This window comes from Mauremys reevesii, linkage group 1 (genome assembly GCF_016161935.1).
Source record: "Mauremys reevesii isolate NIE-2019 linkage group 1, ASM1616193v1, whole genome shotgun sequence".
Lineage (NCBI taxonomy): Eukaryota > Metazoa > Chordata > Testudines > Geoemydidae > Mauremys > Mauremys reevesii.
In genome coordinates this window covers 282,797,160-282,820,858 of record NC_052623.1, presented here as the reverse complement: position 1 = coordinate 282,820,858, position 23,699 = coordinate 282,797,160, and the positions used below count along the sequence as shown (strand labels likewise).

At 40.0% G+C, this 23,699-nt stretch overlaps 1 protein-coding gene across 5 annotated transcripts in view; it reads right to left on the bottom strand.

The window, feature by feature from the left end:
• The window catches only part of KITLG (KIT ligand), an 81,169-nt gene that overhangs the window by 37,080 nt on the left and 20,390 nt on the right, over positions 1–23,699 (bottom strand). For 2 of the 5 annotated variants that reach the window (XM_039520549.1, XM_039520553.1), the window contains exon 2: positions 8,133–8,246. In XM_039520549.1, the coding sequence (XP_039376483.1) occupies positions 8,133–8,246 (114 nt within the window). Of the gene's footprint in view, positions 1–2,400; positions 2,666–4,242; positions 4,406–8,132; positions 8,247–23,699 lie in introns of those variants that run through there. The other 3 variants (XM_039520550.1, XM_039520551.1, XM_039520552.1) reach the window with 3 other exon arrangements.

The following is a 23,699-nucleotide window of genomic DNA, read 5'->3' as shown; positions in this document are numbered from 1 at the left end:
ACATTATGATTCAAGTTCATTTTGGTAAAGAACTTGGAAGTTTTTCATCTTGGTACTCATTAAAAGGCTAAAGTGATTTTATAACAAATTCTAAATGAGAAACATGTATTAGCTGCTTAGCTCCTGTTTTAAAATTACTTTAATTTTAAAAAAAATTGTTTGCAAATGACTGCCCATAAAATTGGGAAGTGTAGCTCATACATTTCCATGATTCTTTGTGTGAAAAACTCAAAGGAAACACACAGGAAACACACAAACTTTGTTGAAATAATGTTAATACTATAACACAGGAATTTCAGAGTTTGGGGGTGAAACTCCTTGAATGGATAATCCTAATGCACGTGGAGTATCTTTTGCAACATAAGGCATTTATAGATCACCCAATGTTTGTACATGCTGAAAACATCTTGGAATAAGAATGATGCAAAAAAGAATTCAGCTCAAGCTCTGTAATTGGGGTGATTGTCAGAGGTCAGTGACATCACCAATTCCAGAATTTTCTGTTTTACAGCACCCTCTCTTGCTGTCTGGGTCCCTTGTAAATACCGGAAATGCTGCCTCTGCAGAGAGCTCAAGAGCTGCCTCTGCTTCCTAACTGTCTGGGACACAGAAGTCCAAGGCAGTGAGGGGGGTTGGGGGAAGTATGTATCATTTTGTAAAGATCATAGAGGAGTCAAGAATCCTTGGTGAAATTCTGGCCCCACTGAAGTCCATAGGAGTTTTGCCATGGACTTCAGTGGGCCAAGGATTTAACGCCCCGATTTTATCAAAGTTTGTTATGACTCATCTGACTATTTTTGGAGGGGCAAAATTCTGTGACCAGCCTTATCTATTAGATGTTAATCTCTGTAAAAAGCCAAGATCTTTAGTTTTTGTGAATTTCCAAGACACATCTCCTTGACCTTTGAGAAATCCTTAGATAATATGTGAACGGTCTTATGGTGCAATATAAATGATTTCATCTGCAGCCCTGTTAATCAAAAAGGCAAAAATGAAATAGTTTCAATAACCTTAATATAACTTGTAATCACAGAACATATTGTACCACATTAGGGATTTATAATATGGCAGTCTTAACAAAATTAGTTTCATGAATATGAATGGTTTAATTTAAGGGTATCAAATTCATTTTTCTCAGATTGCCAAATTCCACTTTTTTCAGTCCATGGGGTAAGGTATACATTTAGGATTTTAATATTCTGAATTCACAGAAGAACAACCCACAGACATCAAATGGAGGTTTTCAGAAAGATCAAAAGTAAAATAGGTCATTGATGTAGTAACTTAGTCATAATTTGATCAGTACCTTATTGTCTCATTCAATGGGCAAATATGCTCCCCTTAAGGACACCATTTCTGTCCTTTGTTTCTATTCCTACCCCATCCTCCTTGCTTTCCTGCCTTTGCATCTCTCCTCCCTGCTTCCTTCTGCATTTCCTTCCCTACAGCAGCTTTTACTTTCCACCCCCTGCGGCTTTATTCCTGACACTTTCTGCGTTCTATCTGTAAAAGTGATCAGCAATGAAATAGTTAATGCGGACATTTTTTTTAAAACCTCATCATTTATGGCTGTCTGAAATTCACGAAGACAATACTAGATTAATTATACTATTCTCACTCATGAGGACTTAGGACATGTCTACACTATAAACTTAAGTCGACCTATTTTAGGTTGACTTACAACCACCGCAGTAATTACTGCAGTGGTTCATATCCACACTGCCCTTTTCCTGTCGGTGATTCATGTCCTCAGCAGGAGCACGTCCACCGACTTAAGAGGGACAATGTGGGGGGCAAAAAGCCAGGGCTCATCTCTGCACTCAGCTTCCTGCCAGGAGCTGGTTCCCTGCCGGAAATGGGGAGCTGCACCAGGCTTCTTGGCTCCCCACTGGGAACGAGGCAGCCGCATTTGACTCCAGGTGCAGAGCTCCCTGCTGGATGCAGCCATGCTCCCAGTGGGGAGCCAAGAGCTGGGGGGAGGAGAGGGGAGGAGGGAAGGGCAGCCGAGCTCCCAGCAGGAGGTCCAAGCCCAGAGTTCGGTCAATTGCCATGCTCCCGGCGGAAAGCTGGGGCACAGAGAGCCCAGGTGGCAGCCTGAGCTGGGATCCTGGGTGGCAGCCCAGCTTGGGGTGGAGGAAGGGCAGCAGCCCAGCGGGGGAGCCTGCTTTCGTGTCAATTTCACAGCTCTAGCAGAGCCCCGAATTGATGAAAATGACAGCCAATAGATGTAAGTAACACAGTGTCTATATGGACACTGCGTTGCCCTAACTACACTAACATAAGCCCTGCGCCTCTTGTGAAGGTGAAGTTATAATGTTGGTGTAGTAGGGCACTTACATTGGCAGGAGCAAGGCTGTAGGGTGTACACTGACATCATTAGATTGACGTAAGCTGCCTTACATTGATCTAACGCTGTAAACTGCCTTACATCGACCAGGCCTCCGAAACATTTTTTAAATATGAAATCTCAGATGCTGCAGAATCTGAAAACTCCATGCAGGGCTCATGAGTATATCAAATAGAAAAAACAGAGTCCATAGGTGAGGTGTTTGAAGCCACTTGTTTAAATGGTTGGAGTCTTGTAAAAGCCAGATATTACTTGTGCCTCCAACGGTCTACAGAAAAACTTTTAAAATAAGTAGAATACATAAGACAAGAAAATGTAAGATTTATATTCCTAACAGAAGGAGCCTCTTATTTGCATAGATAAATTCTATTTGTGCTGTATAGTGACCTTGATGAAAATTCTATTGAAAAAAAAATTACCATAGTAACAGTGACACTGACAACCACTGTTGATGGGTGCTGCAATTATATTTTGTAACATGAAATATTTGCTCCACAGAGTGCATTTCCCTTAAGATGTCTTAATACAGAAAAAATAAAAGCCCAGATGATTGGCAGTGCAGAAAGAATTCTCTCTAAAAAAATTACTTCTATAGCCATGAAATTAGGCTTCAAATGCCCTTAAAAAAGGGCTGACTGAACTGGTTCTAATACTCTCTTCTCCTCCCACAGATTAAATTTTGAATATTACGTTAAAATTGTCACTCAAATCTCAGAGAAAACTTTATTTAAATAACAAGCTTAAAAATTCTGTTGATAAGATTTCTCTAAAAAGGAAGCACTTTTGCTCATTTAAATTCTGTGCTTTTTAGGAGCATTTTATAGAGTATTTCTTCATGTTGCAATACTAGATTATAGCAACTTCAAAAGTATATCTAAATCACAAGAAATACTATCTCTTTTGACTTGAGCCTGCTGTCACTGAAGTCAATGGTGATATATGCCCACTGACCTAAATTCTGGTAAATGTTCCCCATGCAATTATTTATAGACTGATAAAAAAGGGGGTGAGGCTTAATTCTGCTCTGATATGCTAGTGTAAATCCAGCAAATCCAGTGGTAGCATCACTTTATGACAGCAAAATGTGATCCTCAGTCTATTACTCAAAATAAACTTGATAAATCCAACATTACGTATAGTCAGAGATTACAGGAAGTTCCTCATTCCTTACTTTGATAGTAGAGTGCTGGCGTATAGCATCAAAGAATCTTGTGGCACCTTATAGACTAACAGACGTTTTGCAGCATGAGCTTTCGTGGGTGAATACCCACTTCTTCGGATGCAACCACCGGACTTGCATCCGAAGAAGTGGGTATTCATCCACAAAAGCTCATGCTGCAAAATGTCTGTTAGGTGCCACAAGATTCTTTGCTTCTTCTACAGAACCTGACTAACACGGCTACCCCTCTGATACTTGGCGTATAGCATAAATACTAAAATGCTGATTTCCAAACTGCATGCTATATTTTTATGTTACTAGAATAAAATATGGTTTAGTAGACTAGAACAATGTTTTATAGAACAACAGCCAGGCTCAAGGTGCTTTATACACGCATTTTGACTCTCTTTACACCTGAGAAACTCCATTGTCTTCCAAATTATTACTACTAAATCTTTATGTAATGGTAATGCCCAACGACCGCATTTGCACCAAGTCCCCATTATGCTGGTCTCTTTACAAACACAGAAAAGAGTCAATCCCTGCCCAGAAGGGTTTAGAATTTAACAGAAGTTTATGAACATAGGAGATGGGGAAGCAACATACAAGCAAATTAATCCAGTTAAGAACTGGCACATCTTAATTAGTTACATTTGTATTCCATCTAATTGAGGTAGAGGTATGGAGTAGGAAAAAGAAAGAAAGAAGGAGAAGAGGAATAGTCATAGTTCATCACCTGCCTAGCCATGATGATCATTTGTAGTCATCATGGCAGAGATAAGTCTTGGGCGAGAGTAGAAGGACGATAAGAGAGCTTGTTTAGATTTTAACAGGGCATTTTTATCATGCATAAGGGGCAGCATTAAAGAAGCCATGGAGATGATTAAGGCAGAAACTGACTCGTGGGTGGTAAAATCTGAGAATGCTGGCAGAGCCAAGGCAGGGGTTGACATCACAATAGGTTATTAGAACAACTAGGCTGGGTAGGGTTAAGTTATGAAGGGCTCTAAAAGGCAAAGCCAAGAAGTGTATATTTGATTTGGAGATGAAGGTGAGTCCGGTGAGAGACTCAAGGAGGGGGTTGATGGGGTCAGGACATCAAGCCAGGATTAGTTTAGCAGCAAAATACTGAATAGACTTGAGCAGAGAGATTGCACTAGTTAAGGCCAGGAAAGAGGCTGTAGGAGTCAAGGTGTGGAATGAGGGCTTGGATGAGAGCTTGGGCTGTGTGAACAGAGGGGAAAAAACACAGATTTTAGAGGTGCTATGTTAGGGGAAAATGGCAAGATTTATGGCCTGAATATAAGGATTCAGTGAGAGGACAGAGTCAAAGATGACACCCTGGCAATGGGGCAGAATGACTGGCATTGTTCTCCACAGTGAATGAGAATAAGGGAGAGACTAGAGGGTTTGGCGGGTGGGAGAAATCAGGAACTCAGTTTTCGCTATATTGAGTTTAATTTGATGTCTGGACATTCATGATGAGAGGTGAGAACGACCGGTCAAGATACTAGATTGGATGATGTGAGAGAATTTACAAATCTACCTCTGTACTGATGAGCTATCAGCATAAAGACAAACTGAGTTAAAGCCATGATTGTTGATAAGAGCACCTAGAGGTAGAACATGGGGGAAATGATTAGGGGGGCAAGGACCGAGCCCTGATGGGCATACACTTACTGATAGTTACATTTAAAGGCAGAATTTGGCCCTGTACACAAACAGCAAAGTAACTAAAGGCAAAACAGATATAATTGTGCATTTAGCATTAGCTCCTGTGGCATCCCAGGAACTACAAATTTTTTTTAGTGGAAAAGAACAATTAAGGTATATAATGTGGAACTTTTAAACAAATCCCTTGGGGCTAATGGGGAAATAAGGCAAATCTGTGCCATCAGAACTGAAACTCACTATGTAGACTTCTAGCACAATGGGGCCCTGGTCTATATCTGGGGCTTCTAGGTGCTTCAGCAATCAAAATAATAAATAATAACAGACTTTATTATGCTCCCAGTTTACACATGATTGATCCTTGTAACTCAATCTCCTGCAACCAGTGATAACCAGAGGCATTTTTCATTTTGATTCATATATTTTGCTTTGAAGTGCATAAATGTTGCCAAAATGCTTACAGTTAAAAGATTTATATATTTTAATGATGTCGGAACTGAATGTTTGATCACTTAACTCTTTGGAGTATCTACATTTGTATGCATTAATGATACACTATCTCTAGATCATAAAATGTTAATGAATATAAAATAAATGCAACAAATCAACATAAAAGCTTGTGTTTCCAAATACACTGCTATCATTTCCAAAATAAAGGCAATACCCTCTTTGAATTTAAGCATTAAAAGGTTTCTTTGGAGGGGAAAGGAATAGCATTTATGAAGAGCATGTAATCCAGACATACTGAAGACAGTAGCACGACTCTCATTGCCTTCAGTGGAGCCATGATTTCATTATAGAAACCCGAAAACCCTGCCGAATCAATTCAGTTTTGAAGTATTCTGTGTAATACTGTACTTTGCTATTGCTGTAGTCTGAACAATCAGTGCTCAATATGAATTACTCTCCACCCTTGTATACAGGTGTGTCTGTGTGTGTAAATACACTACTAATATAAGGCCCATGATACTTCGGCTTGTCTTCGCTACTGGAAAGACAGATGCTGCTGCAATTGATGCAACGGGGGGTCAATTTAGCAGGTCTAGTGAAGTTCCGCTAAATCGATGCCAGAGCTCTCTCTGGTTGACTCCATACTCCAGCTCCCGAGAAGAGTAACATACGTCGACGGGAGAGCCTCTCCCATTGACACAGCACAGTAAGTCAACCTATGCTACGTCGACTCTGATTACATTATTCACATAGCTGGAATAGTGTAACTTAGGTCAAATTTCCCCGATAGCGTAGACAAGACCTTAGGCTCTAAAACCACTGTAGTTTAAGCCCCATTATACATAGCTCCCTATCCCATTTCCCAGTGCTGAGCTGTCAACAGTGCAGTTTACCGTCAACTTGTAATGGTCTAATTTTTAAAAAGAGTTAAAGTAGTGTAAGGTACGACACCTATCTCCAAGTCCTGCTCCCCATTTTTGTGGTTTTATAGAGATGACTTGTATGTGAAACACCCACACAAACTGACCATACAGGGGAGAGAATACACAAGTAAGCAAACTGGAAAAAATAGAAAACATTTGCCTTCTAGTTTCTGTATTATTCCCAGGCCTAAATTCCACTCACCACACAGGCACAGTTGTCTGCTGCATGGCTCCACCTGCAGGGTCTAGTCCTTAGGTGCGAGCTCTTGTAACAGAGGTAGGTAATAAAATTCATACAGGAGTGAAGTTTTTTAAACTAAGCATCCTTTTAAGATGAGCTATCACGGGAAAACAGTGTGAATGCTCATATTGCATGCAAATGTATTGCTCCCTCCGTTTATGCTTGATTCAGTTTTAAGCCATATATTGTTAAATTGGAAGAGCTAACAGATTTATTCCATCTGAAAATATGACAATTCATAAAATTGGTGGCAATCTTCTTTCAAAATAGTTTGTCCTTTATTTAGCTAACCCTCATAATTGGTTCTGTTATTTAAAGTTACTTTTACAACATTTGAGGAAACAAAGCAGAATGTTCCTCAAACAGAAACTATTATCCTGAATAAACATTTAAATATTTTGGAATTAAGCTGAAGGGGACTATGGTGAAGCATTAAGTTTTTGAGAAGGACCACAGAAAACAAACTGAGGAGTTAGGAGAATACACTATGTGCCTGATGGATATGAGAACTGCCCAAACAGGATAAGGACATCTGAGATGTGCTGGCACTAAATGCAAGCAACATCATACTGAAGTCTTTAATGCAACCTTAACAATGATCTTGCAACAATTTCAGCATATCAGAGCAACAATTTGGACTGAAGGGAAGTTCTAAATGATAGGACTTGTTGAGGGATATTTACTGCCTTTTACTACCGAACACTTAAGAGCTATGGACCAGATCCTCAGCTGCTGGAAATCAGCATAGTTCCAGTCAATGAATTACACCAATGAAGCTGCACCAGATTAAACTAGGCAAGGATAAGGCCTTATAGCTATACTTAGCTGAACATTGCACTCATGTGATTAACAGTTAAGAAATCATTTTTTATGTTTAATTGAATTTAATTCTAATAAGTAGGTGCCAGCCTGACAACCCTGAAGAATGAAGTCCTATTGAACACAAACTGATACAAAAGGATAGTACAAGTTATCCTACATGATCACTCTTCCCTATTCTGCTTCAGTTGTTACCTGGACCAAATCTAAGGGTGAAGAGGGAATCCTTATTGAACTATCTGCTAAGCCTGCTAACAAAAGCATCTAATGTAAAGGTGTTTTTTTTAATTACGTGAACAGGGATATTGTAGAAACTGGGCCAATACCAACAATTTAGTTCAGGTAGTCCAAACATCCTTCAGTTCTAAAAACTTTTGGTCACCAATCTGGTTCACTATTCTGGTGTCAATTATCCAAAAGGTATCAAAATATTTACTTTAATCTCTCCTCAAAACTTAGGTGTCCTTACTGCCTTCCATTGTTTAATATTTTAAGAAGAGTGTTTTTTAAAAAGTGACTTACCAGTTTTGTAATGTCATTCACATCATCTGTCACTGGATTCCCACAGGAACTTTGGGCTTTGACAAGAGGATTAAGTAGGAGCAGTTGAAGATAAAAGCAAGTGATAATCCAAGTCTATATAAAAAGAGAATATTTATCTGATAAATATCTTCAAAATCATACCGAATACAGACAGTAACATGTGAAAAACAAAATGATTTCGAAACATTGCCTTGGCTATAAAGATGGGAAGAAAAGACTACTTGCCTCATTGTTTATACTTTAAAAAAAAAAAAACAAGCGTGACAGTAGCTCTTTATGGTAGTACAGTGGCTTTTGTGCTTCAAGAACACACATGAACAAAAACTTTGATTGTGATAGTCAACAGTTTAACACAATTAGCAGCATAATCAGGTTATTGCTGACTAGTCAGATATTTTCATTAAATTTCATCCCGGATCATTAAAATGTACCGTATATTCCATTACAACAGATAAATTCCAGTAATAACTAGCAATAGAACTGAAATCTCTGGAAAACAACACTCCTTATGGAAGTCAAAATGCAGCAAAACATAATACACCTTTATATGTATTCAATAATTACATATATGTTCATCTAAAGTGCAGAAAATATGGGTAATACTAACCAGTTTAAAAAAGGAAAAAACTACGAACACGTTAACTGAGAAGTGCACATTTAGCATGGAAAAATTGACAAAAATTATTGCTTTAAGTGCCATAAACAGATTTTTGTGCAACAGTATCTTGAACAGATTCTAGTGTGATAGAATCAAGTGTTTTGGCAATAGTGGCTTTCATATGTGAAGATTAGATGCAACATCTTCAACAGGCCAGTAAACAACCTGGATACTAAACCAACTATAGTGTCAGCCAGAGTTTTCTTTATTCGCCATCCACATGACAATACCGCAAACAGGCAATAGGTGGCATTTGGCTTCAAAATGGACCACTTCTACTATCAAAGTAAAAGGGCCGATTCTACTGCAATAGTGCAACTCCCATTGCAGTTACCAAAAGCTTTACAAATGAAAATTAATCCCGATTAAGGTAGGGTGTGACTTTACAATTAATTATTCCTGACTAACTCCATGCATGGAAAGGCCTTTTCCTGGAATAAGAGTGCTGTAAACTGAATTAGCTTAATACATTTAAAACAAAGAATAGCTAATAAGAAATAATCTCTATGTAGACAAGCTGTAAGATTCAGGGCTGTTTCCAAACATGTTCTTTGGAAATGCAGACTGCTGAAGCATTGTTTTATTTACTCACCTGCTCATTGCACCAAATTCTGTTCTTTACATACTATATAACAATGAATCATACCGGTGTACTAAGAGCAGAATTTGACCTCACATGTCTAATGAGCAGGGAAGTAATTGAATCTTCATATAGAAGGGTGTTTTGCTATCCCAAGTGCCAAACAGATCTGAACCAATTAGACGCTCCAATAAAAGTAGTACCACATATTAGACAACAAACTGGACTTCGAGGCCTTTTGTTAGTTACTGTACTTCATATGGTAATACTTTAAAGGTGTAGGCCATACATAAATTTTGAGAACAAAAATAACTTTTATTCATATGCAACAGTTAAAATATAACTATATATCTAATGTAAGTAATCAGATAGAAAGTTGTGGTTCATTTGTAACTTTTATAAAATACATATGCTTTGTGGATTTTGAAATATCAAATGAAAGTTTTCTTGTTCATTTCTTTCCTATTGTAGGTGATCCGGGAAGTTTAAACTTAATGCCATCCCACAGCTGCTGAGAAGCTGCAAAACTATTGCTGCTTTGAATAAGTTATCAAAATACTTTGATTATTTATATGTACATACTGATATCACATGTGCATGTGCATATGCACATGTATGTGCACGTGCACACACGCACACACACACACACACACTGGCATAGACTAGAGAGCTAAAGGATATTTGTGTTATTCATTCTTCATCTGGAGCCAACATTCTGGTTTCATCAATAGCAGTTTTGTTAAATCAAGGATGGCATAACATGAGCCACTGTGAACTGTCACGCTGTCTGGAGTGCCTCACAACTGTGAGTGCTTACCTCAGGGCAGACCGTCAGAAAACAGGCCAGAGACCCCAAACTGGTGATGTAAAAGTAACAAAGAATCCTGTGGCACCTTATAGACTAACAGACGTTCTGCAGCATGAGCTTTCGTGGGTGAATACCCACTTCTTCAGATGCAAACTGGTGATGTGTTCTATAATTAGATTTCACCAAGCCAGTAAGAAAGGTGAACTCCTGGATCACTGTAACAGTCTTACCATGGAGTCACAGACAGTCCCCTTAGACTCTCCAGTTTATCTTGCCACCCAGACAAACTGGATTTAGTGATAAATGGTCACTTACACCAAAAATCATACAATGGTCAGGTTGCTCCCAGTCCTAAGAGACCTGTCACTTACCCCCATATCAATTGGTACCCTAGCTCTTACACCAAAGACAACATCTGTAGCCAATCCTGTAATAAACTATCTAAAGGTTTATTAACCAGGGAAAAAAGGAATAAGCGTTATTTACAGGTTAAAGCAAGCAAACATACACACACAAATGAGTTACCATCTAAATCCTAAGAGTGACAGAGTTGTATTTATCAATTCAAAGTGTCATTCAGGGCAGACCTAGGGGTAGCCCCTGGGAATTTCTGCTTCAGCTGAGTGTCTGGCCCTGTCAGAGTTCAAACAGCCAAAAAAGATGGAAAATTTTCCTATGAGTTTGTTTTATTTTCTTCACTCAGCTTCCAAATCCATAGGATGAGCTTCCTTGCACGTAGAATTTCTCTATAGAGATAGGGCCATTAGCCCATCCTTTATATTGAGATTTTGTTGATGGCCCATCTGATTTTGATAGTGCTTTTGGATGGGTGGGGGTGGGGGCAGGATGATTCCCATGCCTGGGTTTTCAAAATTATAAAGCAAAACTTACATATTTTCTTATACAGACATTGCAAGTGAGATTAATGCATGCAGAAACTTACAAGCATTTCATAGAGTCTAAACACTAAATACATTCTTATACGACAAATACCTGTTGTGAGCAAAATTAACATACAGGTGAACTGGTCTGGTCTCCAGCTATGAGTTTGTTAGTTCTTAGCCAACGTTTTCAGTCTTGACAAAAGTTGGCATCTGGCCTGCCAGCATCAATCAAGGATAGCATAACATGAGCCATTGTGAACTTGACAAATGTATAAACAGTGCTTCCAGCTTTACATTTAAACAGGTATAAAGAAAGTTACTAGTACTGTATATTTCAATTTATACTGGAAAAGCTTACAGATTTCCACATACAGTCTGAGGGTGATATTTTCAAAGCAGGGCATGGGATTTAGCCATACATATTCTATTAAAGTCAAAATTAACTGACGATGTGTGACAAATCACCTGCACTACTTGCAAAATCTCCACTTCCCTGCTTTGTAAGCTACATGGCACCTGCTGACAATTTCATAGTGGAAGGGATGCCACCGGAATAAATGACAGATGTGTATGCCAGGAGAAGCATGAATACATACCACTAACTGTCTGGAAAAAAGATTTTCCTAACTACAATTTTTTGCCAGAAAAATATTCTGAAAGGACAAACCTATAATCAAGGAAAACCACTTTCAACATTGCCTCCTCCCTTGCTTTCTGTTATGCACGGTTAGTTGGCCTCACCTTATTTTTATTTTAGGAATAGGATGTACTCATTTATTTCCTTATTCTGAAGCCCACTGAATTGTGAAAATGGGAAAAAGGGAGAGGCTGAAATTGGATGAGGAGAGATTAGTTCAGAGCAAATTTCATGAATGGGTAATTTGACTGCTCTCATGCTATAAAGCATCTGCATTTTTAACTAGTGCGCAGTATTTTAGAGACTTGGCTAAAGGTCCAAAGTGCAGCAGACTTCCGTTTCACAATATAACATGTGAGTTATTCTGGTTAATATGTAGCAATTTCGTAAGGGGAAAAAAATTAGGGGAACACCAAATTTTTTTTTTAAACATACAGTGGAAAGCTTGGACGTTTTCCAAAAGTCTAGCTTGTAGTGATAGCGTGGTTCCAACTGTAACTATGGAGAAGCTGTTGCTGCTCAGTAATAAATTACTTACAAGGAAAGAGGTAACAACCACCTGGCAAGACGAAAGAATCCAGATAAAAATAGCAACAAAACAAATACAGAGAGCCGCTGTTCTACATTACAAAATTTTATAGTGTTCAAACAAAGGCCACATCTACACTAGCACTTATGTTGGCAAAACTTATGTTATTCAAGGGTGTGAAAAAAACCACACAGCCCTGAGCGACATAAGTTTCGTTGCCATTAGCGCTCACGTGCACAGCTTCTCCTGCCGACATAGCTACCACTGCAGGTTGAGGTGGTTTTATTATGTCGTCCAAATGGGATGGGTGTGGTGGATAGGTAATCTGTTTACCCGAAAGCAGAAAATGGTAAGAAACCCAGTCTCAGTCCAAAAAACAAAGCGAGGGACTTTGGAACACTGCAGTGGGAACCACTGGTTTAACCAGTTGAGAATCTGCACCCAAGACTGTGTATTCTGTGGAGAAGGAGCCATATTTGACACCCTAACTCCTGCCCTTCAAGCACTGCTCCACTCCACTGGTTGAACTGGGTTCACAGTATTATGTAGACCAGGGGTCCTCAACCATTTCTCCTTCCCAGGATCCCCAAACCACCAAAGTTCCTTGCAGCAAAGCATACAATTCTCCAGAGTCTATCTATACAGGCCACAAACGATTGAAAGACTAGGATCATAGCAATAAGTTGCAAGTTGTTTGGCACACTGGGTGTGTGGCAGGTGCTTGATTGCGGCTTCTCCCATCTTCTCACCCACCCACATTCACCAGCAAACACAGGACTACTTCAAGCGTTCACAGCCTCCTGAAGCATCGCTTCCTTCACCAGAGAAAAACCATGCCTTTGTATAGTGAGATGTAGGAAAGAAGAGGCAGAAGCTGCAGTAAGTCTGGGTAAGAGTAGGGAGGTGGCAAGGCAGGAGCAGGACTGTCAATGTTCCTCCCCCACTCTGAACTTCAGGGTACAGATGTGGGGACCTGCATGGACACTTCTAAGCTTAATTACTAGCTTAGATCCGGTAACACTGCCACCAGCCAGAATTCCAGTGTCTGGCACACTCCCTGTCCCCCCAAACCTTTCCCCTCCCAGGATAGCCTTGAGGCTTTTTCACCAAGTCCCTGGTGATACCGATCCAACCCCTTGGATCTTAACACAAGGAGAAATTAACCATTCCCCCCTCCTTTCCCCCACCAACTCCTGGTGAGTCCAGACCCAATTCCCTGGGATCTTAAAACAAGAAAGAAAAAAAAATCAGGTTCTTTAAAAGAAAACTTTTAATTAAAGAAAAAGAAAGGTAAAAATCATCTCTGTAAAATCAGGATGGAAAATATTTTACAGGGGAGTCAGATTCTTATGACCCAGAGGAACTCTCCCTCTAGCCTTAGGTTCAAAGTTACAGCAAACAGAGGGAAAATCCTCTCATCAAAAGGAACATTTACAGGTTGAGAAAACAAGCATAAGACTAACATGCCTTGCCTGTGCTACATACAAGTTTGAAACATAAGAGACTGATTCAGAGAGATTTGGAGAGCCTGGATTGATGTCTGGTCCCTCTCAGTCCCGAGAACAAACAACCCCCAAAACAAAGAGCACAAAAGAAAGACTTCCCTCCACCAAGATTTGAAAGTATCTTGTCCCCTTATTGGTCCTCTGGTCAGGTGTCAGCCAGGTTTACTGAGCTTCTTAACCCTTTACAGGTAAAAGAGACATTAACCCTTAACTATCTGTTTATGACAAGGACAGCTACAGAATCTGCAGGAAGGAGCAAGCTCCTTCTTGCCTCTGCTCCTGATGAGCCTTAACAACTGTGAGATTTTACAATTTTTTTTATTTTCTCAAGAAAAGGCTGCAACCTAGTGAGTACCCCTTGTGACCCACTTCCAGGGCATCCCCAGTCATCTAAGAAACCCCGCTGTAGACAATGCTTACTGCAGAAAATGTGAATTACTTATACTGAAGTAATTTCTTTAACTCAGGAAATTATAATCAGCCTTGAAGAGTTAAAAAAATATGAAAGATGAAGATGCTTATTTGATAGACCCCTTTCCCAATTCCACTGTATTCAGTAAGCATGTGTAACATTAAATCCTTTGTTAATGCGGATTTCAAAAGCAAATACACACTTCCATAGTAACGGAGACTGCTTTTATTTTGGTATATTTTAACATGGGTGGGGAGTGCAGATAAGGGTAACAAAACTAATTTAAATAATTAATTATGAAATAATAAGATTTATTTAGAACTCTGACAAATAGCAGGATTACAGAAGTATTCATCAAGCTGTGTAATTTTGTTATGGTACTCACATGCATTCTGTAAACAAACATAAATGTAAACATTTCACACGTTATTTTTGTATCCATAGTATCTTTGTGTGATATCTAAAATAGTTAATGCACAACACAAATATACTTAATGTTTGTGTGTGTGGTGGTGGGAATTAGTCCGTGAATGTTACAAATTTAAGAGTGGGAGGGGTACAACTAATCTGTATCTAATTTTAGTTCAGAAGGCTCTGTCGCCTATAGTAGTTGTTTTAGCCTTACATAGCAGTCTTCCTCCGACTTCCCATAAACTTCACATCCACATAAATTGTTTCCTCCATCCTTGTCGAATCTCACTCCTTTTCCTTTGGAAGGTTTCTGAGGTGCTTAGCAGGGTTAACAGGAGAGGACAAAAGCAGTGTATTTTGAATGGTTTGTCTGTTTGGCAATGTGACGTTGGAGTGGAACTTGCCAGAATCCACTAGCTGCATGTAGCGAGGAAAATACTGTTGCCTCAATGAACCTGGTGATTTTGGGGCTTAGTCTCCTCTCAGTTACACTTGTAGTAAATCAGGAGTAACGAAATTCAAGTCAATGCATTACAATAGTCTACAAATAGTAAAGTGGAAATAGAAAATTACGTATTCTGTTGTGGAATACCCTTCCCTCTTTACTGCTACAATTAGCTTCTCTACATCTATGCAGATACAGACACCCTCCACCTTTTCCCCATAATGGGCATCATAGCAACACATCGCTCTGTCAGTGCAATAACACTGTGTTGCACCATTCGTCTTCTACACATAGTTCAGGATCTCAGGATAATCAGTGTGCTCTTCTGCACTTCCAGGTTCACGTCATGCTGCCTCAGTAGAACTGCTGCGGCATGCTACGCTTTCTGCTCCCCTTGACAGATGCAGCAGCAGCAGGTAGCACCAGCCAATCTGTTACTGCTGCACTTAGTGATATACAGAATTGTACCTCTGCCCCACAGTACAGTGTATGTGTCTCTAGTGGCATGTAAGATTTACTATTATAATACATCATGCACAAGATCGAGTTTAGCTTGAAATAGAGAGAATTTTCAATAGTCTAATTTTTCATTAAATTTATTACAATACAATGTTTTTACACAGTTTAATTTTCTGTGGGAATACTAATACAAAATATTACACCGTCCTCCACAAAAACACTGTTGCCAAAAACACTCTTTGTCCGCTCCTTAATCTTGCATGCCAATCTGCGATGCAGGCAGTTTCCTTGTGTCCCTTAATGTGTTTTGGATGACAGCCAGTAAGCTTAGCTTTCAAACATTGGGAAACTTAGTTACCAAGAAACAGGTACTTAGGCCTGGATGCTGGTCTCTTGAGGTCATGTTAACTATATTCATTTAAATATTTACTGATTTTAATCCATCAAATAGCATTCTGATTCTGTCAGGAACTAAGAGTTCTTTGAATCTCCTCTGCACATCCCTACTCTTGGGATGCACCACCCAGCAGAGACCGTGGAATCTTCTGGTAGCAGGCCCTGTTAGAGTGCTCACACAACATAACCTTGCATAACCTCAAAGGGAAGAGGATCACTTTTTCAGTTGCTTAAGGAACAAAAATTCAGACAGTTCAGTTCTCTAGCAAGTAGGCAGTGATATTTCTGTTAAGTGATTTAAAGAAGTAGAATTAATGAACACACCGGATTAGCTTGGTGGCAAGGATAAGGTTCTCATTATGTGGGGTGGACTGATAAGACCCTCAGGGAATAAAAAGCCCCATGCTGGACAGTTTATTTAATTTAAAATGTTTTAAAAGATATATTTCAGCTGTCTTGCTTGGTCAGTCAAATGAACACAAATCCACTGTCCTGCACGTCTGGATCTTATTTTTGACCAGGAAAATTACACTAGGATTTTTTTCTTCCATTGGGATTTTTTTCTTCCATATATATGTGAGTGTGTTTTCCTCTTTGTTTGCTTGTATGCAGTGTTGTTGTAGGCAACTTGGTCCCAGGATATTAGAGAAAACGTGTGTGAGGTGATATCTTTTATTGGACCAACTTTTGTTGGTAACAGAAACAAGCTTTGACTAGAAGAGTGTTAAATGGCCACTTCACCTTGACAGGTCCCTTGAAATGTGTAACATTCCACAGGATACAATTTAGACTGTTGAACAGCTGTGTCCCCTCAATTCTACAACCTGGGGTGTCTTTTCTTCCCAGACCTGAAGAAGAAAGCTTCTTCAGGTCTGGGAAGAAGAGCTCTGTGGAAGCTAGAAAGCTTGTCTCTCTCATCAATAGAAGTTGGTCCAATAAAATATATTACCTCACCCATCCTGTCTTTGTTTACTTGTTCTTCAAAGTGTGCCTTTGTTTCTCTGACCTCTCCTCTACAGAGAATGTAAATAGAGGATTCCCATACCTTTTACTAAATGCTGCTGCTAATATACATTGGACATAGCATATATTTGCTGTAGAGGCAAAAGGAGGTTGCAGCAGAATTGGAGTAATATAAGGTGTTAGATTTTAACTATAAAACTTTAAATTTGTGTCAAGTATCAGAGGGGTGGCCGTGTTAGTCTATATCCACAAAAACAACAAGGAGTCCAAGGTGCCACCGGACTCCTCGTTGACTTTATATTGGGTGGACCTGTTTAGTCAGAGATAGTCTCTCTTAGTGAGAATACATAGCAGTTAACATAATCGGAGGCACTCTCAATATGATAACACAGCAATTGACATCATTGGAAATATTTTACATAACAGGACTCTGGATTAACTGTAAAGAAGCTGGTAATAGGGCATTTTTCAACAAATAGTTCTCAGTTATGGGGACTATTTGTTTCTTGCTTTCCTCTTTGGTTCACGAAAGCCTGAATTTGCAGAATTTCAGGTCATGGTGCAAGAGCCATTTGTTTTCCCTTTGGAAAGCAACGAACTGTATGAGGAGACTGATAGGTAAACTTTGACTTTTGATGGGGAGAGATTTTGAGACAGCTCAATTTGCGGGATATTTGTCAAAAGTAGTTTAATGAGTTTTCATAGTAAGTTGGCACATAACCAGAGCAGTGTCTAACACACAACATTTTTAAAAGCAGCTATTGGTTTTGAGTGACTCAGTTTTGGGTGCCCCACATAAAACATTAAGTATCTTCAATTGGGAACCCTCAAAAATTGGTCTCCCATAATCAGTGCCAACTTTTGAATGTTTATGCCTAAATAAGTAAGAAAAGCTGCAAAATTATCCCTGGAGCATTTGTAAGATATATTTATAAACCCTAGTCTCAGCTATGTGGCTTTGTCTCCCAAGGAACTTGTAAGGGTGCTTAAAAATATTCCACAATTACACGATTGGAGGCTGTAACTCTCCACACTTAACTCAGTTACAGGAAATGTGCAAGTATCCTTCTGCAGTAAAACTGCAAAGATTTATACCCAACTCTTTCTGACTCCCCCCACCCCCTCCCCATTTCTCTAAATCCTACAATATATTATTTAGGCAATATATCTTTTTATGATGTGTGGGAGGTCTCCACTTTTGTGTATGGTTTAAAATTTTGAATTTTACAGTTTTAGAGTAACATTTTACAGATTACCTGATTTGCAAAGCACTATATTATCTAAGAACATGCTGACTTTTTTGGTTAGGTAATAATAAAATATGGTTGCCCTCTGGCTATATCAACTGTAGTTATAACTTTACAAAAAGCAATGAATAAGATGCTAGGCATCACCCAGTGATGTAAACACTAGGCTTGGATCCACAAAGGTACCTAGGTACCTAACCTCCAGTTTTAGGCACCCAAGTCCTATTTTTAGGCACCACTGTGATCTGTAAAACCCCTGCTTGGTTGCTACCTAAATGTGTAGGCACCTAAACTCATTTGGCCCCTAAATTTTTGCAATAAAAGTTCCCTTGGTGCCTATGTTTTTACCACTGTGCCCAAAACATTGCCTATGGTAACAAACTTGGTAACCACGATTCACCTCATAGAATCATAAAAGTTGTAGTGTGTCCTCTATACAGACTTTTTCACTTCCGTTTGTCCTGAAAATGAAAAATGCCCATCTCCTGTTTTCCATTGTTGCCACTAGTGGAGCTGCACTGGTGAAAAATTACTGTGATGAAATTTGCTAGTGAAGACACAGCCTAATGCAAGAGCATTTGTATCGTCTTGTAACTAGAATAAATTTCCTGCTTAAGCCTTTGTTTACCTGATAGCTCTAACATCCAAATCATAGTAAGCAAAAAAATGCCCACCTTGTGAAAAGGAAAAGTGTTACAGGACAATGATTCTAGTCTGCCATAGCCAGTCTAAGATGGCAAAAAAGCTTTGTAAAAGAACACTAGCTAGGTAGCATTGAGCTTGCAATGTGGAATGCCTTCTATTCAACAATCATTATTTATAGCCACTTGCTACATAATAGCCTCCTGTCCAACAGGTTTCAGGAAGGGAAAAAACCCTGAAGCCTGACAATTTAAAAAACAAGCACATTATGGATAACTGAAGCTATGGATGTTTGCAAGAAAAATCTGAAGCCACATGGAACTCTTCTGGCTTCATGTTTTGGTACTCACTTGAAAGCCAGATACTGAATAGTTAAAAGATGTGAGAAAGACCATGAAAATTTCAATCAAGTTGAAATGATTTGCAATTTTGTCAAAATAATGCAAAACTTACGTTCTCACAGTTATACTCTGCAGCTTCCTATAGTACTGCAGCTAGTCAAGTGAAACTCAGCAGGTTTGACAGTTTTACTCAGATTTTTGGGGGTTGTTTAAACCCAAAACTTGGTAGTGTACCAACCCACATGTTAAAAAACCAAAGGAAATGTCTGAATGAGCCCCTGAGAAGTGATACTGCCAAGTTTTACATAGCACTATGGAGAATATGGACTACTAATCTTTAAGACTTCAAATATTTTGATTCCTTCCTTTTTTCGTTTCATAATAGCCAAACATTTATACTGCATGTTAGGTGTGCACTAAGTAATAGTGTTTCAAAATTAGTCTCAGCTGCTTCCAAATGAAACAAATGAAAGCAAAATAGGATTTGTAACTTAATTTTCTGGCTGAAAAGATAGATCCTTTTAATTATTTCAGATTTTGAATTAATTATCAATATTACATATTTGATAGAAAAAAACTTTAGGCAATAGTTTTACTTGTACATACCTTTAGTTCTCAAATAGCCTTTTATGTATTGTGTAATTTAGGTCAGTGTGTTTAGACATATTCCTATGAAGAGGGAGAGCTATAGGAGACAATTTAGTCTGTTTATGGTTTATTAGGGTAACAGTATGAAGATAGAAGTATAAAGGATTACAATATCAATACAAATGGGAAATGGGCATAAGTGCACATACATCTGTCCAATGGCTTTGCCTTTAATAGTCTGGGAAGTATTTAGTTGAAGTGATACACTGACAGATGAGAGTAATCTCAGGTGCTATAAAGCTAGAGCATGCAGACAAGCACAGAAATCCAGGTAATTGACACTTGAAGGTAAGGCTAATCATCAAATCTTACTAGCAAGACTTAAGTGTAATCAGTGTATGTTTTTTGCCGCCCCAAGCACGGCAGTCAGACAGCCTTCGGTGGCATGCCTGTGGGAGGTCCGCTGGACCGTGAATTCGGCGACATGCCTGCGGGTGATTTGCTGGATCCGTGCCTTTGGTTTACTTGCTGCCGAATTGCTGCCGAAGCCGCGGGACCGGCGGACCTCCCACAGGCATGCCACCGAAGGCTGCCTGACTGCCGCCCTCATGGCAACCGCCATGCCGCCCCCCGCGGCTTGCCTCCCCTGACACGCGCTTGCTGTGCTGGTGCCTGGAGCTGCCCCCGAGTGTAATACAAGTGCTGGACTGGCAGTAAGCCCCTTATCTTAGTGCCTGGAACTGCCAATAAATTATGCCATGTTTTACGGTAATTTAGCTTGTATAGTAGAAAGAATGGATCAATTGCAATTTTTTTTTTTTAACGTTGCCTGTCTAAAAAGTCTTTCGGAACAAAACCCACTCCCCAGACATGCCAACTATTTATATTACCACACCACAGAATGAAATTAATATACATTTTTGTTCAGGGGGAATTTACTAATTTGTACCATATCATTCTGTATTTCAGCAGACTGGACTAAACTGTTTAACACACACCTTCACAGAAAAGATTACTTTCCAAAGAAATATCAATTCTTTTCCTCCTGAAGAAAGCAAACTAGTAGAATGGCTCTTTGGGGGAATTTAAAACGTTGTACAAACTGGCATAGGATGGTAAATTTAAAAAGGACAATGGGAAATGGGACAAATCAGAAAAAGTCCCTGTTACATGAGAAGCCACTTATTGTCTTATTAGCTAGAGGTCAGCCCATCTAGCTCAATTTCCCATTCAGTATCCCAGAAGGAGAATACATATCTTTTTTCAAAAGATTTTGTAAAAATTGTATTTCCCCCAAATGTTATCTTAAAGAGTTGTATGTATGAACGGATCCCAGGGATGTACCGTGAAGTATTTCCTTTTCTTTAAATGGTTGACCCTAAACAAACGGTCAGTGTCCCTTCAGAAGTGTGGGAGCTATATTGTGGGACATTATTTATTTATTTTACACACACTTTAAATTGAAATTTCACTGTCAAACCTCAGATTTATTTTAAGTTTAATAGATCAGACTGAAATATTATTAAAAGGGTTTTCCCTGCCTCAGTACCAAACATTGAATTGCTACGGATGCTAATTTTTGAAGAGGGTAGTATACGAAACTGAGCTTAGAATTATAGGACAAATCTCATTTATGCAATTAAGGCAAGTAGGATCAGGAACATAAGAATTGCTATACCCATTACCAATCTGCTACTGGTTGGTATCCTTTGCTTCAGAGAAAGGTGCAAGAAACCCAGTAATTGACAGTTATAGACTAACCTGCCCATAGGTGAAAATTTCATCCTGACTCCATGAGTTAGAGGTTACCTTATGTCCTGAAAAAATGAAGGATTCGATTTCTATTTAAAAAAAAATATCTACTGTAACTATGGATATTCTTATCTAATAAACATCCACTTATTTTTAGATTTCTTCTAAGCCACATGCCATATAAGATCTATGTAGTATTGTAGCCATGTCGGTCCCAGGATATTAGAGAGACAAGGTGGATGAGGTAATATCTTTTATTGGATCAACTTCTGTTGGTGAGAGAGACAAGCTTCTGTGCTACACAGAGCTCTTCCTCGGGTCTGGAAAGGTACTAAGAGTGTCATAGCTAAATACAAGATTGAACAGATAGTTTAGCATAAGTAGTTAGCACATATTCTAAGGGAACATTCTGGGTGAAGTGGCCTATTAATACCCCTGTAGTCATAGGACAAAAAGGGAGAATAGTGGGTTACAGATCAGATCGTTATAATAAGCCATAAATCCAGTATCTCTGTTCTATCTATGATTTTTAGGCCTTGTCTACACTACAGAGTTTTGTCAATGCAAGTTACTCCGACATAAAGCCCCTGCTATAGTTAAATCTCTGTTGCATGTCCACACTATGCTCCTTGTGTTGGTGGAGCGCATGCACAATAGCAGCTCTTGCATCAACACAGAGAGCAGTGCATGATGGGTAGCTATCCCCCTGCGCAACTGGCTGCAAGGTGCTTTAGGAAGGGTTTTCAATGCCCCATGGGGGGTGGGGCAGGGACAGTGTCACATGATGAAGGTTTCTCAATCCCATTGTTCCATGGGCATCCTACTACATTGCCATATGCTTTTCAACTGCCCTGGTAACCTGCAACCCAGCCATTTCTGCCAGAAAGCATGGATCCCATACTGATGTTCAGTATTGTGCTATGTATTATGAACACAATGCTATAAGAGGAGCCCAACGAGATGGGGTGGGGGAAATGGGGCTATTAAGCTGGGGGTGCCTTGAAGGAGCATATTAACACTGAGCCACAGTAATGTGTGTTGCTGTAGTGTGCTGAGCCTAGCGTTGTTTGTTTGCATCATGCTATGAACCCTTGTTTGCATGGTGCTATGAAACCTGTAATGGTTGCTGCATGTGCCCAAAAAGTAACACATTTTAAATCACTTTTTAAAGTAGCACTTGGTAATATGACCAAATTGACATGACTCAACACTAACACAAGAAGTCCACAGAGATAGGTAGGGTGTAAGTAAGTGTGTGTGTGTATGTGAGTGTGTGTGTGTGTGCGTGTGTGTGAGAGAGAGAGAGAGAGAGAGAGAGAGAATGTTGGGGGGAGTGTATACGTGTGTGAGGGAGGGAGAGAGAGACAGAGTGTGTGTGTTGTGGAAGTGTGTGTGATGGGGGAGAGAGTGTGTTGGCACGCTGTCTCTAAGTTCAGACAGCAGCTGGAAGCAACCAATCCTGAGGCAGAAGCTGGCCAGTACACAAGCAGGGAGAGGGGGACACCCCAGCATCAGCCCCCACCTCTCTCTGTGGCTCTGCACAGCACAAGTCTCTTTCCCCTATCCCAACTCACCCAGCAGCAGCCTGCCCCGCCCTGCCTGCTGCTGTATTCCTAGTGCCTGGGAGAGCAGGATTCCGTGTCAATGTTTTGATTTTGTGATTCCCTCTGAGTTCTCCCACAGCCTCGGCTCCCCACGGACCAAGGAGATCACCTCCTCCTCCTCCCTTACAGGGGTGGCTCTATGTTTTTTGCCGCCCCAAGCACAGCAGTCAGACAGCCTTTGGTGGCACTCCTGCGGGTGGTCCGCTGGTCACGCAGATTCGGTGGCGTTTCTGCCGGTGATCTGCTGGATGGGCATACCCACCGCCGAATTACCATCGAAGCCGCAGGTCTGGGGGACCTCCTGCAGAAATGTCGCCGAAGGCTGCCTGACTGCCGCCCTCACAGTGACTGGCAGGCACTGCCGGCCCAGGCACATGCTTGCTGGACTGGTGCCTGGAGCCACCCCTGCTCCCGTAGTCCAGCCAGGAGTGCATTTGTTGTCAGGAGCTGCCATCCTGACCTGAGCAGTAGCTATGTGAACTCTCTACGCTGAGCAGTTTCAAAACTTCCTAGGGCTTTGAAAGTGGAGGGGCACATGCGTAGCTGGATGCAGAGCAGTGGAGTTCAGAACAATGAGCAGAGCGGTCACAGGGGAATTGTGGGATAACTCTTGTAGCCCAGCTACAGTGATGTAACGAATGCAGTCTCTATACTGGTTTTATTTTGTCAGCAAAGCAGGAGAGTT